The sequence below is a fragment of the Vicia villosa genome, unplaced genomic scaffold (assembly GCF_029867415.1).
Source record: "Vicia villosa cultivar HV-30 ecotype Madison, WI unplaced genomic scaffold, Vvil1.0 ctg.000673F_1_1, whole genome shotgun sequence".
In the NCBI taxonomy this organism is placed as follows: domain Eukaryota; kingdom Viridiplantae; phylum Streptophyta; class Magnoliopsida; order Fabales; family Fabaceae; genus Vicia; species Vicia villosa.
In genome coordinates this window covers 703,733-716,200 of record NW_026705299.1, presented here as the reverse complement: position 1 = coordinate 716,200, position 12,468 = coordinate 703,733, and the positions used below count along the sequence as shown (strand labels likewise).

General features: G+C 30.5%; 1 protein-coding gene across 1 annotated transcript; it reads left to right on the top strand.

The window, feature by feature from the left end:
- Nucleotides 1-7,583: 7,583 nt before the first annotated feature.
- On the top strand, nt 7,584-9,218 carry LOC131630345 (heat stress transcription factor B-2b-like). Its single transcript, XM_058901132.1, has 2 exons — nt 7,584-8,113; nt 8,210-9,218. The coding sequence occupies exons 1-2, from the start codon at nt 7,838-7,840 to the stop codon at nt 8,972-8,974; spliced, it is 1,041 nt and encodes a 346-aa protein (XP_058757115.1). The 5' UTR covers nt 7,584-7,837; the 3' UTR covers nt 8,975-9,218.
- The last annotated feature ends 3,250 nt before the right edge of the window (nt 9,219-12,468 follow it).

Here is a 12,468-nt window from a genome sequence, read left to right as displayed (position 1 = left end):
TCAAAAGTAAGAAAAAACCGATTTTAAAAAAAAAATGTTAGTTGAGGGACTAACATGACTCGATTAAATTTTGTAAGGGATTTAATAAGGACTCTTTTTTCTCAGGAACTAATCTGATCTCTACTATTTTTGTGACGGACTAAAATAGAACTCCACTTTTTATTTATTTATTTAACATCCTTAAAGAGTTATCTAAGAGCATTCATTACCATGACCCATATATATTTTGAGTTTTCAATATATTTATGAGGGTGGAATATATAAGTATGGAGGTGAGAGAAAAATTGCTCCTTTGATGATACGCATTCGTTTTTAAATTTAGGGCCTGCTTGTTGATACTTGGCCCGTAATGTTTCTGGGTGTATAGGATATTATTTGAGGCGACATGGCATATTTTGAAAAAATATTTTTGTATACTTCCATACTAGGTCTTCCTACCCCATAATTATTAACGATACAATAAAATTTAAAATATATTTATTAAGATTGATTTAATACATGGAATAATATTAATTTTTTTTCTAAAGCACTCTTTCAATATTTTGAAAAGTTACCTATTTTTTCTACTCTCCTTTTCCCATAGTCATTCATTCTAGTCCCACTCCAAACTCATAAAATAGAGTCTTTACAGAATTGATCTCCCTATGAAAATCATTCAGATTTGATCATTTTTTTATATAATAAAAAAATTTTATAACATTTTTAAAGATGTAAAATAAGATTAATAAAAAATAGAGAAAATGCCTCATAAAATTTAGTATTTAATAATCAGGGCCGATCCGGTCAATAAAGAGATTTTGACCGAGTTAAGAAAATAGCCTAAATTATCTATATATATATATATATATATATATATATATATATATATATATATATATATATATATATATATATATATATATATATATATATATATATATATATATATATATATATATATATATATATATATATATATATATATAATATTTCATAGAACTTAAAATTTTTAACTATTTAAAAATAATTTTTTTGGACATTTTTTTGAATAAATTTATCAATTAAATTTTTGTATTTTAATGTTTACAAAATGTTTTTTTGAACAGTCGTCCTAAATTTATATTTAATATTTTGTTTCTTTTTATATTTTTAGTTCAATAATTAAAAAAATTGACCCCCTAAAAAATAGATAAATTCAAAAATCAATTTTTTTTTTTTTTTTTTTTTTTTGCTTTACCACTGGAGCCCAAGTGCTTGGTTTAAAAATCAATTCTTTAAACAAATTAAAATAGGAGATGAGAACTAATTAAATTTAAATTTTTATCAACTAACTCACTTACATTAATTGACCAATAAATTTCAACAAATTATGATTAGCAATAAATTGCACAAGATTACAATATAGTTAGGATTATACTTCGTGTTCAACCCAATAAATTTCAATAAATTATGATTAATAAACGGTTTTAAAAATTTGACTTTCAATTCAACTTCTGCGGAGGAGTCAACATAATACTCAAGATCAACCTGCTTATTCAGAAATTTCTCTTGATAAATTTGGAAACTATCTTCATGAAGAAGGTGTTTTACCTTGTGACACAAAACATCAATAGTTTGACTCTTACATGATTTCTTCTTTGAGACCCTTGCATTAGGAGTTGTTTTTGCTCAGTTGAACTTTTGTTTTTGTCTTCTTTGAAAATTGTGGAAGAGGAGTAGCCATTGGTCTCTTACCCTGTTGCTTGTTTGAGAAGCTCTTCTGAGAAAGTTGAAAGACTATGGTTGATGTTGAGAGAATGGGATTTGGGTGATGGAGTGATGATGCTTGATGAAGATAAATGATTAGATGACTCTTTGATGATGATGTGTGATGATTATGATTTTTTTTCTCAAAAAGTGTTTTGGTGTTTTGAAATATAAATGATGTGAAAATGAAAATAAAAAAAGTGAAAATGAATGAAATTTATAAAATAATGCGACCTTTTGATTTGTGATTCGAATCAAGTATTAAAGCTGATTCGAAATAAATCGAGCAGCCCCAAAAGATTTCAAGTTCTGGGACTTTGATTTGAATTATACTCAAAGGCAAGTAGTCCTTATTCAAATCAAGTAGTTCATTTAAAAAAACTTGATAAAATGAGATTTTTCAAATTCAATTCATTTTAATGATGAGAAATATCTTTAATGCAAATGAAAAACGAGCTCAATGCCATGCATGAATATAAAAAAAAGTGATTCATTTTAATGCAAATGTTCAAAAATATTTTTTTTAATGCAAAATGCATTGATGTGAATGCAAAAGTAATTTTAATGCACAAAATTAAATGATGATGCATGAATGCATGAGTAATGCAGATGAATGCAATGAACAAACAAAATTAAAATTATCAAACTCTCCTTCATAAGACATCAAATGAAATTTGAACAACGATGGTCAGATTAACACTAATTGACACAAATTATCAATCCTGAATAACTGATTCAACTCTTTTACAATTATAGCACCTCAAGGAGCATACTTTATTTTTTAATCTTTTGTATTTGTTGAAACTTCGGAGAATCATTGCCATAAATAAAAAAAATGCCGTCATCTTATTTCTACGACTACCTTGGTAGAATAGGTCACTTAGAAGATATTTTTTGTTTCCTTCTTTTATCTCATAAAAACTTGCAGCATGTTATAGTGGGAATGTACGTCTATCTTCAATTAGGATCAACCTAGAGAAACCATTTAAGACATGATGTCAGGTTTCTATTTACACTGCACATACCTTAAAATGTCGTCAGTTCAATGCTAGATGAATAAAAACTTAGAGAATATCTTAAATATAATTAATGTTTGAAGAATATACTAGTAAGATTTTAGTTTGAATTAATCTATGTAATGCATTGTAACGAATAATCATACATTAGTAAATCAATGTATTTTCATTGAATTGCATAAGCTTCCAAATGATTATAAAAACTCGTCTAGGATCAAAGGAATCATATCCACAACTTTTGAAGTTGCAAGCCTTAGATCAAAAGCCTCTGCTCTGATACCAATTGTTGCGTGAGAATATGGACACAAAGAGGTCTAAAAGAAGGAGATGATGACTTCTCGGGAAGTGCACCGATAGTGTCGAAGTAACAAAAAGATATCATATCCACATGGACATGATTTTTCATTGCGAAAAGAAAATAAAGTTGTTATGTCAATAATACGAAAATGGCCATGTTTTGTATGTAATCCCCTATTTCTCTACTGTTGATGTTCGATGTATTACATGAATGATATCATCACTATAATTCCACGACGAACTAACAAAACTACTATACTCAATTTCTTGGTGTATAAGTCACTAATCTATACTCAGATTATCCTATCCCTAGTCCACCAGCAAGTACTCAACATGTCTCTCATCTTACTATAATTGACCCAATTGACAGGATGATCTCTCAATCAACATAAAAGAACTCCTTATATTGAGTTTGATCATGTTCTAACAAAAGTTATCACAATAATCAAAACACACACACACACACACTTGAGGGTTTTTCGGATGTAACGTGGCTTTTGGTTCGGATAGAATACTTTTTGAGAAAGTAGATTTAAACCTTTGGAGTTAGGTTTTTAGTTCTCTTTTAATTATCATACCAACTCTTTTTCTTCTAATTGGTATTAGAGATTTATGATTTTTGTGGTCTCTATTTGTCTTTTCTTTCTCTTTTCTTTTTTGAAGAAGTTGCTTTAACTTGTTGATTTGTTTCTCTTTTTTTTTTTTTATTTTGACCACTATCTTTAATACCCTTACCCCAAACTTAAATTTTGCTCACTTCCAAAAGAAACCCCAAACTTGTTCATTTGCATATGATAGTAAACTAAATTTTTTACCTAACTCCAAAGAGAGGGTGGAAAGATTTAATCTTTCAAGTCAATTGGCTAACATATGTGATTATGTCACCGAAACAAAAGGCTAAGCTCAAAGTGGTTAGCAAAGGATATTCATAATAATACGGGTTGGCTTAAAGGACCCAGAGTTAAAAACAAAAAAATGTGTTGGTGTGTGTAAATCAAACTAGACAAATTTAATCAAAAATAGTTCAAACTTGATAAAACAATAAAGCATGGATACCCTAAAAAAATAATTGGCAAAAAATGGAAATATTTGACTCAAACCTAACTAGCTAGGGTATTTGGAGATTGAGTACAAGCTTGTCAATTATGTTTCCATTTTTCACTTTCTATTTGTAAGTCACCTTTCTAATGATCAAGTTCTATTTGTTGGTGCTTTTGGTTCCTACGTTCAATGCTATAGTTGCAATTATTTGTAAGTTTGAAAGAACTTGAGTTTCTAAAGGGGAATGAAGATTCTACACTCTGAAAATGGAATCATTATGCATCATTTGAAGTATAAACTTAGTTGAATATGAATTAAAAGATGATGTTAGCTGTAATTCAAATTCAATATTATAGTTGCATTTGCATTTTATTTAAGTTTGCATTTGATTTGTATTTGAATTTAGGTGTTAGTATATAAATCCAAAGTGAAATTCATTTTCTAAATTGAGATTTTGAGATTAGAAAGTAGTTACAAATTTTTTTTCTATCTCTCTTTCCTTTCTTCTTTTATTTCCATCCTCTTTAATTTTTATGCATGAATGGAGGTGTGAACCTGAAGAAATGAGACACTTTAATCATTTTCAAAATGTTATTATTCATTAAATAGATTTTGACCACCATCCTTGATTGATATGTTACACTGGTCTATTCTTTTTGTTTCTTGACTCGTCATTCAAATGTTGTCAAATAATTTAAGAAAAAATGGGTCATGCACTGACAGTGTAAAATATTTTTACACTGTCAACCAATCACCACCATGCATCCAATTAAAACATTCTTTTATTTTAAAAAAACTTTAATGACATGGCACATTCATGACTCCCTATTGGATGACAGTGTAAAACTATTTTACATTGTCAGTGCACTACCTTTTAACTCATAATTTAAACATGCCTCAATCGGCTGAAAATTACAATCCACCTTCAAACGACTCCATAGTGAATCCATATTTCTCTAAAAAACCACAAAAGCATTAACATGTAAGAGAAACGCGAAAAAAAGTATATAAGAAGTGTGCATGAATATTTGTTAATAAACCTATTTTTATATACTATAACTAGATAAACACGTCAAATAAAAGGACAAATCTATAATAAGAAAATAAAAAATATCGCCAATTGTAACGGTGGTATATTGAACTTATAAGAAAAATTGTCTTTTAGTAGTAGAAAACATTTAGAGTAACATGTTATAAATTTTAATAAATAATACTTTACTATTTTTTACTAACATATCAGTTTATTAACTAAAAAAATTGTTAATTTGTATATTATTTTACTTATTTAAACAAATTTCTTATATTAGTATTGAAATCTTTAATATAAATAAATAAATATTAAATATAAAAAGTAAAATGGAAGAAAAAGGAAAAGAGAAGGGCTGTCAATTATATTATCTTGAATAACTGCATTATGTATAAAAAGTTATTATTTGAAAATATGTACTATTATTTTAGAAATGGTATATAATAGAAATAAATTTTTAGTTTCATTAAATAAGTTAATTTAAGAGGTGTAATCAAATCGATTTGGATATGTTTTTGGTATAAAAAAAAATTCAAACCGATGATATATTTATCGGTTTGATTTGGTTCGATTTTTAATATTTTTTTAAAATGGAATCGAACTAAACTAATCAGTTTGGTTTGATTGATCGGTTTACAATTTTTAAAACAATATTTATCAATATATTCTTCACCACCGCATTTTTTATGAGTATTTTATGCTATTAATTTTTAAAATAATATATTTCATGTTCTATTTTTTTCAAAAAAATTACGAAATAGTGACATAATTTCTATTGAATCATAAAATAATCACTATAAAATATAAAAATTAACACTTGACATCAACATCAAAATGTTGAAAAGAGATTTCAAAGCTTAACAAATAAAATATAATAAAGATACATAATGGTTGGACCCAGTGGCGGAGCTAGAAATTTTAGGCAGCCTGAAAAAAAACTTTACACCATTGATTATTCATCTGTTTTAATTGTCACACCCTACTTTTACTAATTTTGCCGCTAATTTTGCCCCCGATTTTGTCTAAAAATTGACTATTAAATTGGAGAGAGTACAACGAAAATAGGGATTGAGTTCGGGCGCCTGCCCGGGCTAGCTGGGCCTTGGCTCCGCCCCTGGTTGGACCCATAAAAAAGTTGAGTTTAATGATGGGTTAAATAAATACTTAGAACGTATTTTTTTTATTGGTTTGATTCATTAGTTTGGTGGTCCTTAAAAATTAAAATCGAGAACTGAAAGAAACTCCATCAATTTTTATTAGTTTATTTCGATTTTAGAACCAAACCAATAACAATCGACTTTATTTCAATTTAGTTTGGTTTTAATTATCCATTTAGTTGAATTTTTCTAACTATTTACTCCCCTAGTTAACGAGCAATTCTTGCATGCACACGAACCTAAATCCATATATTTAGGAACAAGCAACAAGAAGAGAGAGAATTTAAATTTATTTAAAATTTAATTTTGTTTTTAATTGTCAACATAGATGGTGGTTGTGATAATGGAGGAGAGAGATAATTTTAGTTTTATTATTTAATTAATAAAAAATGTGATTAGTTGTGTGTAAATCTAAAAAATGTGATTAGTTATGTGTAAATTCATGTGTTATAGTTGTGTCCATCTAAATATTTTTTTTAGTTAACTTGATAGCGGTGTAGAAACGTAAAAGGCAAAGACACAAAATAAAATCTCTAACATCCAATTTATTCACCTTTTAAAATAATTAAATTGTCACTAAATTCCTTAAAAAGAACTTTAAAAAGGGTGTGTTTGTTTCAAGGTTACCAAAATTATTCCTGGGAATATGAGCATGGGAATGCAATATTCCCATGTTTGATTCAAGTTTTAAAAAGTTGTTCCAAGGAATTTTTTATTCCAAGGAATCTTATTTACACATAGTTTTTGAATTCTTATTCCAAGGCATAAAGGGTGGGAATAAAATATTCCCATGGGAATAAGTTAAACTAACTCTAACTTCCAACTATTACTCATAATTATTTTTATTTTTATTTTTTTATAATTTAAAATTAAACAAATTTTATTATTATGCCTAGGAATCTAAATTTCTACCAAACACATAGGTTGGAATAATATTCCCAGGAATAATAATCCTTGGAATAGTATTCCAAGGAATATAATATTAATCCATGAAACAAACACACCCAGGAAGGGTAAAATAATCACGTCCTTAATATATTTAATTTTTTAATAATAGTAAAATAAAAACTTGACTATTCAGCTGCAGTACATAGTCAAGAAGTGTACCTCTCCTCTGGTTTCCTTCAAAACATGAGATGACAACTCAGCTTCTGTACCTTATCATTTTTTATTTCCTTTTAAAAAACACTAGAACCATCTTATTATTATTTTTAATTTTATTTTTGGGTTCATAATAAAAAGTGTAGAAGTTTCTTGGATTGCGAAGAGCCGTGAAAGTTATCTATCTCTATCTTTACATTCACGGTGTTAATACTTCCATTCAATCCGCATCATCATCAAAATTCTATTTTCATTAATCAAACCCAAAATCCTCTTTCTCACGGAACTTTCTCGACAATTAGACGTAACTAACGCAGTACCTTCTCGTTCCTTCCTTTCTTTATTTTTCTCTCACTTTCTCTCTCTTTCCTCATCCTTTTATTCTCAACCGAACCTTCTAGAATCACCACAATAACATAACCCCTCTATCTCTCTCTCCTAAACCTAACAATCGCCGGCGATTATTTTTCGTCATGGTTCCGCCTCCACCACCGGTGGACAACGGCGAATCCACCGCAGCTGTTACAATTTCAACCCCCGCTATGGACTCCCAGAGATCTATTCCGACGCCGTTTCTCACCAAAACCTATAACCTAGTTGAGGATAAATCCATCGACGACGTTATTTCATGGAACGAAGATGGATCCACCTTCATCGTTTGGAACCCTACCGTTTTCGCTAGTAATTTGCTTCCAAAATATTTCAAACACAATAATTTCTCAAGCTTCGTTCGTCAACTCAATACTTATGTAATTCAATTCATTCTCTTATTCTTTTTTTATTACTCGTTAATTCTTATTTTTAATATATTAATTTTGTTTTCGGTTTTTATTATTGATCTGCAGGGATTTAGAAAAGTAGTACCTGATCGCTGGGAATTCTCAAATGATTGTTTCCGAAGAGGTGAGAAAAGGCTTCTATGCGAAATTCAACGCCGGAAAATCTGTTCTGCGGTCACGACGTCTGTTTCCGCTGTTACTGCGGCGGTGGAGACCCCGACGGTTCCGGTTGCGGTTGCTTCACCTATGCCGCTGACTGTAATACCTATGGCGATGCCGATGGTTTCACCGTCGAACTCCGGTGAAGAACAGGTGATATCGTCGAGTTCGTCTCCGTCGCGAGCGCCATCGGAGCTTCTCGACGAGAACGAGAGATTGAGGAAAGAGAATGTTATGCTGAACAAGGAACTTGCTGAGATGAGATTGCTTTGCAACAATATATACACTCTCATGTCAAGTTATGCAAACAACAACAACAACAATAGCAATAACAATAGCAGTTATAATAATAATAATCAAACGGACGGCGGCACGCAAGGAAGCAGAGAGTCCGGTATGACGGCGGTGAGACCGTTGGATTTGATGCCGGCGGTGAAACGAAGCTCCGGCATGGAAGAGGTGAATCCGAAGCTGTTTGGTGTCGCTATTGGAACGAAGCGAATGAGAGAAAACGGTTGCGAAAGAGGAGATAGAGGAAGAGATGATACACTGTTGCGACTACATCAACCAGGTTCTCCGGATGTGAAATCAGAGCCGTTAGATTGTCTGGATAGTGATCAAACGCCATGGGTGAACCGGTGTACAAGAGCGAACGAGAGTTTATGTAAATGACACCTGGCGGTTTAGATGCAGAGATAAGTTTTAATGGTTGGATTAGATGGTTAATGGTTATAGGGAATCTCACGCGAAGGTGCACCTGATAATCTGTCACGTGTGTCGTTTAACCGTGTGGGACCGATTCTCAGAAGATACTATTTTGTCCTTTTCTTTATATTTTCAATTTTTAGGGGTAATTCTTTTGTCATGGAGTACTATATTTAACTTTGCTGGAAGTATCTAGAATGTTATTTTATTCCGGCATTGTTTTAGGTGGAAAAAAAAAACTAAAATACTCCTTTTAGTGAAAAACGTCTATTTTATACCTTAACCTTTTAATTTTACGGTTTTTCACAACACACTTAATTACCTCATATGCATCACAACTCTTGATTAGTATCATGGTCTAACCATAAAAATTGTGAAGTCTAGTCTAAGTTATTATCATGTGATAAGAACGTCCCAAGTGTTCAACTTGCGGAATTAGCTTCCTGCAATGCAATGCAAACAAGACTGGCTTGTATTCGAACCTAATATATTGAAGTATTAGTTTTCAATTCGTTATACTTATTATCATGTGATAAGAACGTCATAAGTGTTCAACTTGCAGAAATAAGCCTCTTGTAATTCAAGGCAAATAAGACAGCCTTGTAACTTAAATTGATTTAATCCTTCCCTAAATCCATCAAGGCGGAAAGTAAAATGAATTTCAAAAGTAATTAGCCAATTCTAAAACTAAAAGCTAAGTACTGAAAGATAACTTTCAACCTCAATTATAGGATCACTTTTTTTTCTTCTCTCAAATAAGACAATGAAGTTACATCGCAAAAGAACCACTTTTTCACATATTTGTATGTTACAACAATAAGTATTTGTATCTAAGACACGTTTGTCATATAAACCCTAAGCAATTAGTAATCCTAGTAGCAACAATTGCATAAACAAATCCAACCATTGAAACAATTACTTACTCAATCAAAATTGAAATTACAAATAAATAGAACCAAGATCGGTTAATTCGACGACATAACATTACTAAGAACATAAAAAAGATGAGAAAATGAAAAACCTTGTAGACGGGGCATGTGATTTGAGACCTTTGGTTATGGCTTCAATCTGAGAGCCTTTGGATTTGAGATTCTGCTACACATAGCTTCTGCGCTTAGATTTTCTACTTTCCTCGCGTCATGTTGGTTAAGGCAGTTTATCGAACGCTTAGTGTGCAAGTTGTAAAATAGTGGTAACGACAATAATTCGACACCGATTCATAAAACCACAACCCACTGTAACAACAATCATCAATAACGCCAATAATTCAACGAAGTGAAAGAATTGAAGCAAAAAGAGGCAAAAAATTGTTTAAAACGTTCTATCGAACACCTTGCAGACAAGACTGAAAGTTGTATTTTTATGCATTTTTAACCTGTAAACACTTATTCACTTAGCTACATAATGTTGTATGCTAGTATTTAGAATCAATACTGAAATCGCAAAATCGAAATTGACTCGAAATTGTGTTGAAAAATTAACTTGAAACTAAGGGTGGGAATAGGCCAGGCCGACTAACAGGAGCCTACGGTCTAGCCTACATAGGCTCAGGCCGAGCTTTTTTTTTAATAGAAAAGACCTAGATTTTTTTATAAGCCTATTTAGCTAAAAATGCTAGGCCACGAGCCATATAAAAAAACCTTTTAAGCCTATCTGGCCGGCCTAGTTAAATAGATATGAATAATATTATTAATATTATATTATATTTTGTACTTTAAATTAAAATATAAAAATAAATATTAGTTATCTTGAAGAAATTGTGAAAATAAGATGAAAAAAAAATCTTATGAACAATGTCATAAATTGCTTTCATAAATTCTCTCAAACAAATAGTATCACAAAATGTATGCTACTAGATAAACTCAAATAATTCAACACAAACAAACATTTAGTCTAATTGATTTTTTAATTTGTTATTCTATATAAGTTTTAGTTGAATGACTTACTTACAAATATTTAAATGAAATAGGCTTTTAAGAAGCCTATCAGGCCAAAAAAATAGGTCTACAATAGGTTACATGTCTGGCTTAGGCTTTGAATTTTTTAGCAGGCTCGGGCTTGACAAAGTCCAGCTCGACCCAACCTATTCTCACCCATACTTGAAACTATGGAAACAAAATCGTATAAAGTAGCTTATCGTAAAAAAGAAGGCAAAACTCCAAAGCAACAAAGAAATAAATTGGGGATCCAGGTTCCAAAGTTGCAAATTTAGACTCCAAAGTTGTAAAAATTTAGGTCAGAGCATGGGCATGTGCCTAGCCTGGCCGGGTCTTAAAACTTCCCATGATTAGTATCATAGCATATTTATTAATTAAAATAGGAAATTTTATGGTGTCACATTCTCCTCCTCTTAATTAATTTCATTTTTAAAATTCATGTTTAACTAGAAAAACACACAATTTATCTATATTCGCACATTCCTTTTTTTTTTTAATAAGATGAAAAATATATATAAAAAAATGTGGAGCATAAAAGAAAGAGGAAGGGCTATACCAAAACTCTCTAAATAAGAAATGAATCTAAAAAAACACAATTTTAATCTATTCTTTACAAAATCACATTTATTAGCTATGGGGATTGAGTAAAAAAGAGTTAGACCAAGAAATGCGGTAAATATTGGCAAAATAATCCGCACAAGTATTTCTTTCTCTAAAAATATGAGTAATGAAAAATGACGTATTGCCCCAAAATAATTTATAACGGTTCCATCTACATCTAAGGCACCAAGGAATTTTTTTGAAAAAGCTTGGAACAGAATAAGGTAATTTGTCTTAGTCTAAAGTTTAAGCCATGCTCTTTCCCTAGCAATTTCAATAGTTCTGAGAACTAGGGGTGATCGCGGTGCGGTTTGGGCGGTTTTGACGAAAAAATCATCCGAACCGTAAGAGAAAAAATCGTGCGGTTTGGTTTGGTTCGGTTGACTTTTAAAAAAAATCCGAACCAAACCAAACCAACCTAATGCGGTTTGGTTCGGTGCGGTTGGTTCGGTTTTTTAGAAATATTTTATTGAACCATTCATATACATATAGATGATAACATAACTTTGTATTTAGACATTCATACACTATTAAATAACAACAAAATCCGTCATATTTTGACAATAACTTTCTATTTAATATGTAAAAATTAAATTAGACAAAAGTGGAATAATAAACATAAAATAATAGTATAAAACAATATAAAAATTATTAGAATGAAACAAAAAATAGAAGATACTAGAGATTAGTGAAGGTGAAAAAGAAAAAACAAAAGAGTTGAGAGATTAGAGAAGAAGATGTGCGATAAAAATGAAACTGAAATAGGGAACATTTGCCTAAAAATGAGAAGGTGAAAAAGAAAGAATATAAGAGAGTAGAGATTATAGAAAAATAGGGAAGATGTATGTGGCAAAGAAGACGCGATAATGCTATTAGAGATTTGAGAAGATCGGGACTAAAATCACGTGTAAGGATGAGAAAATT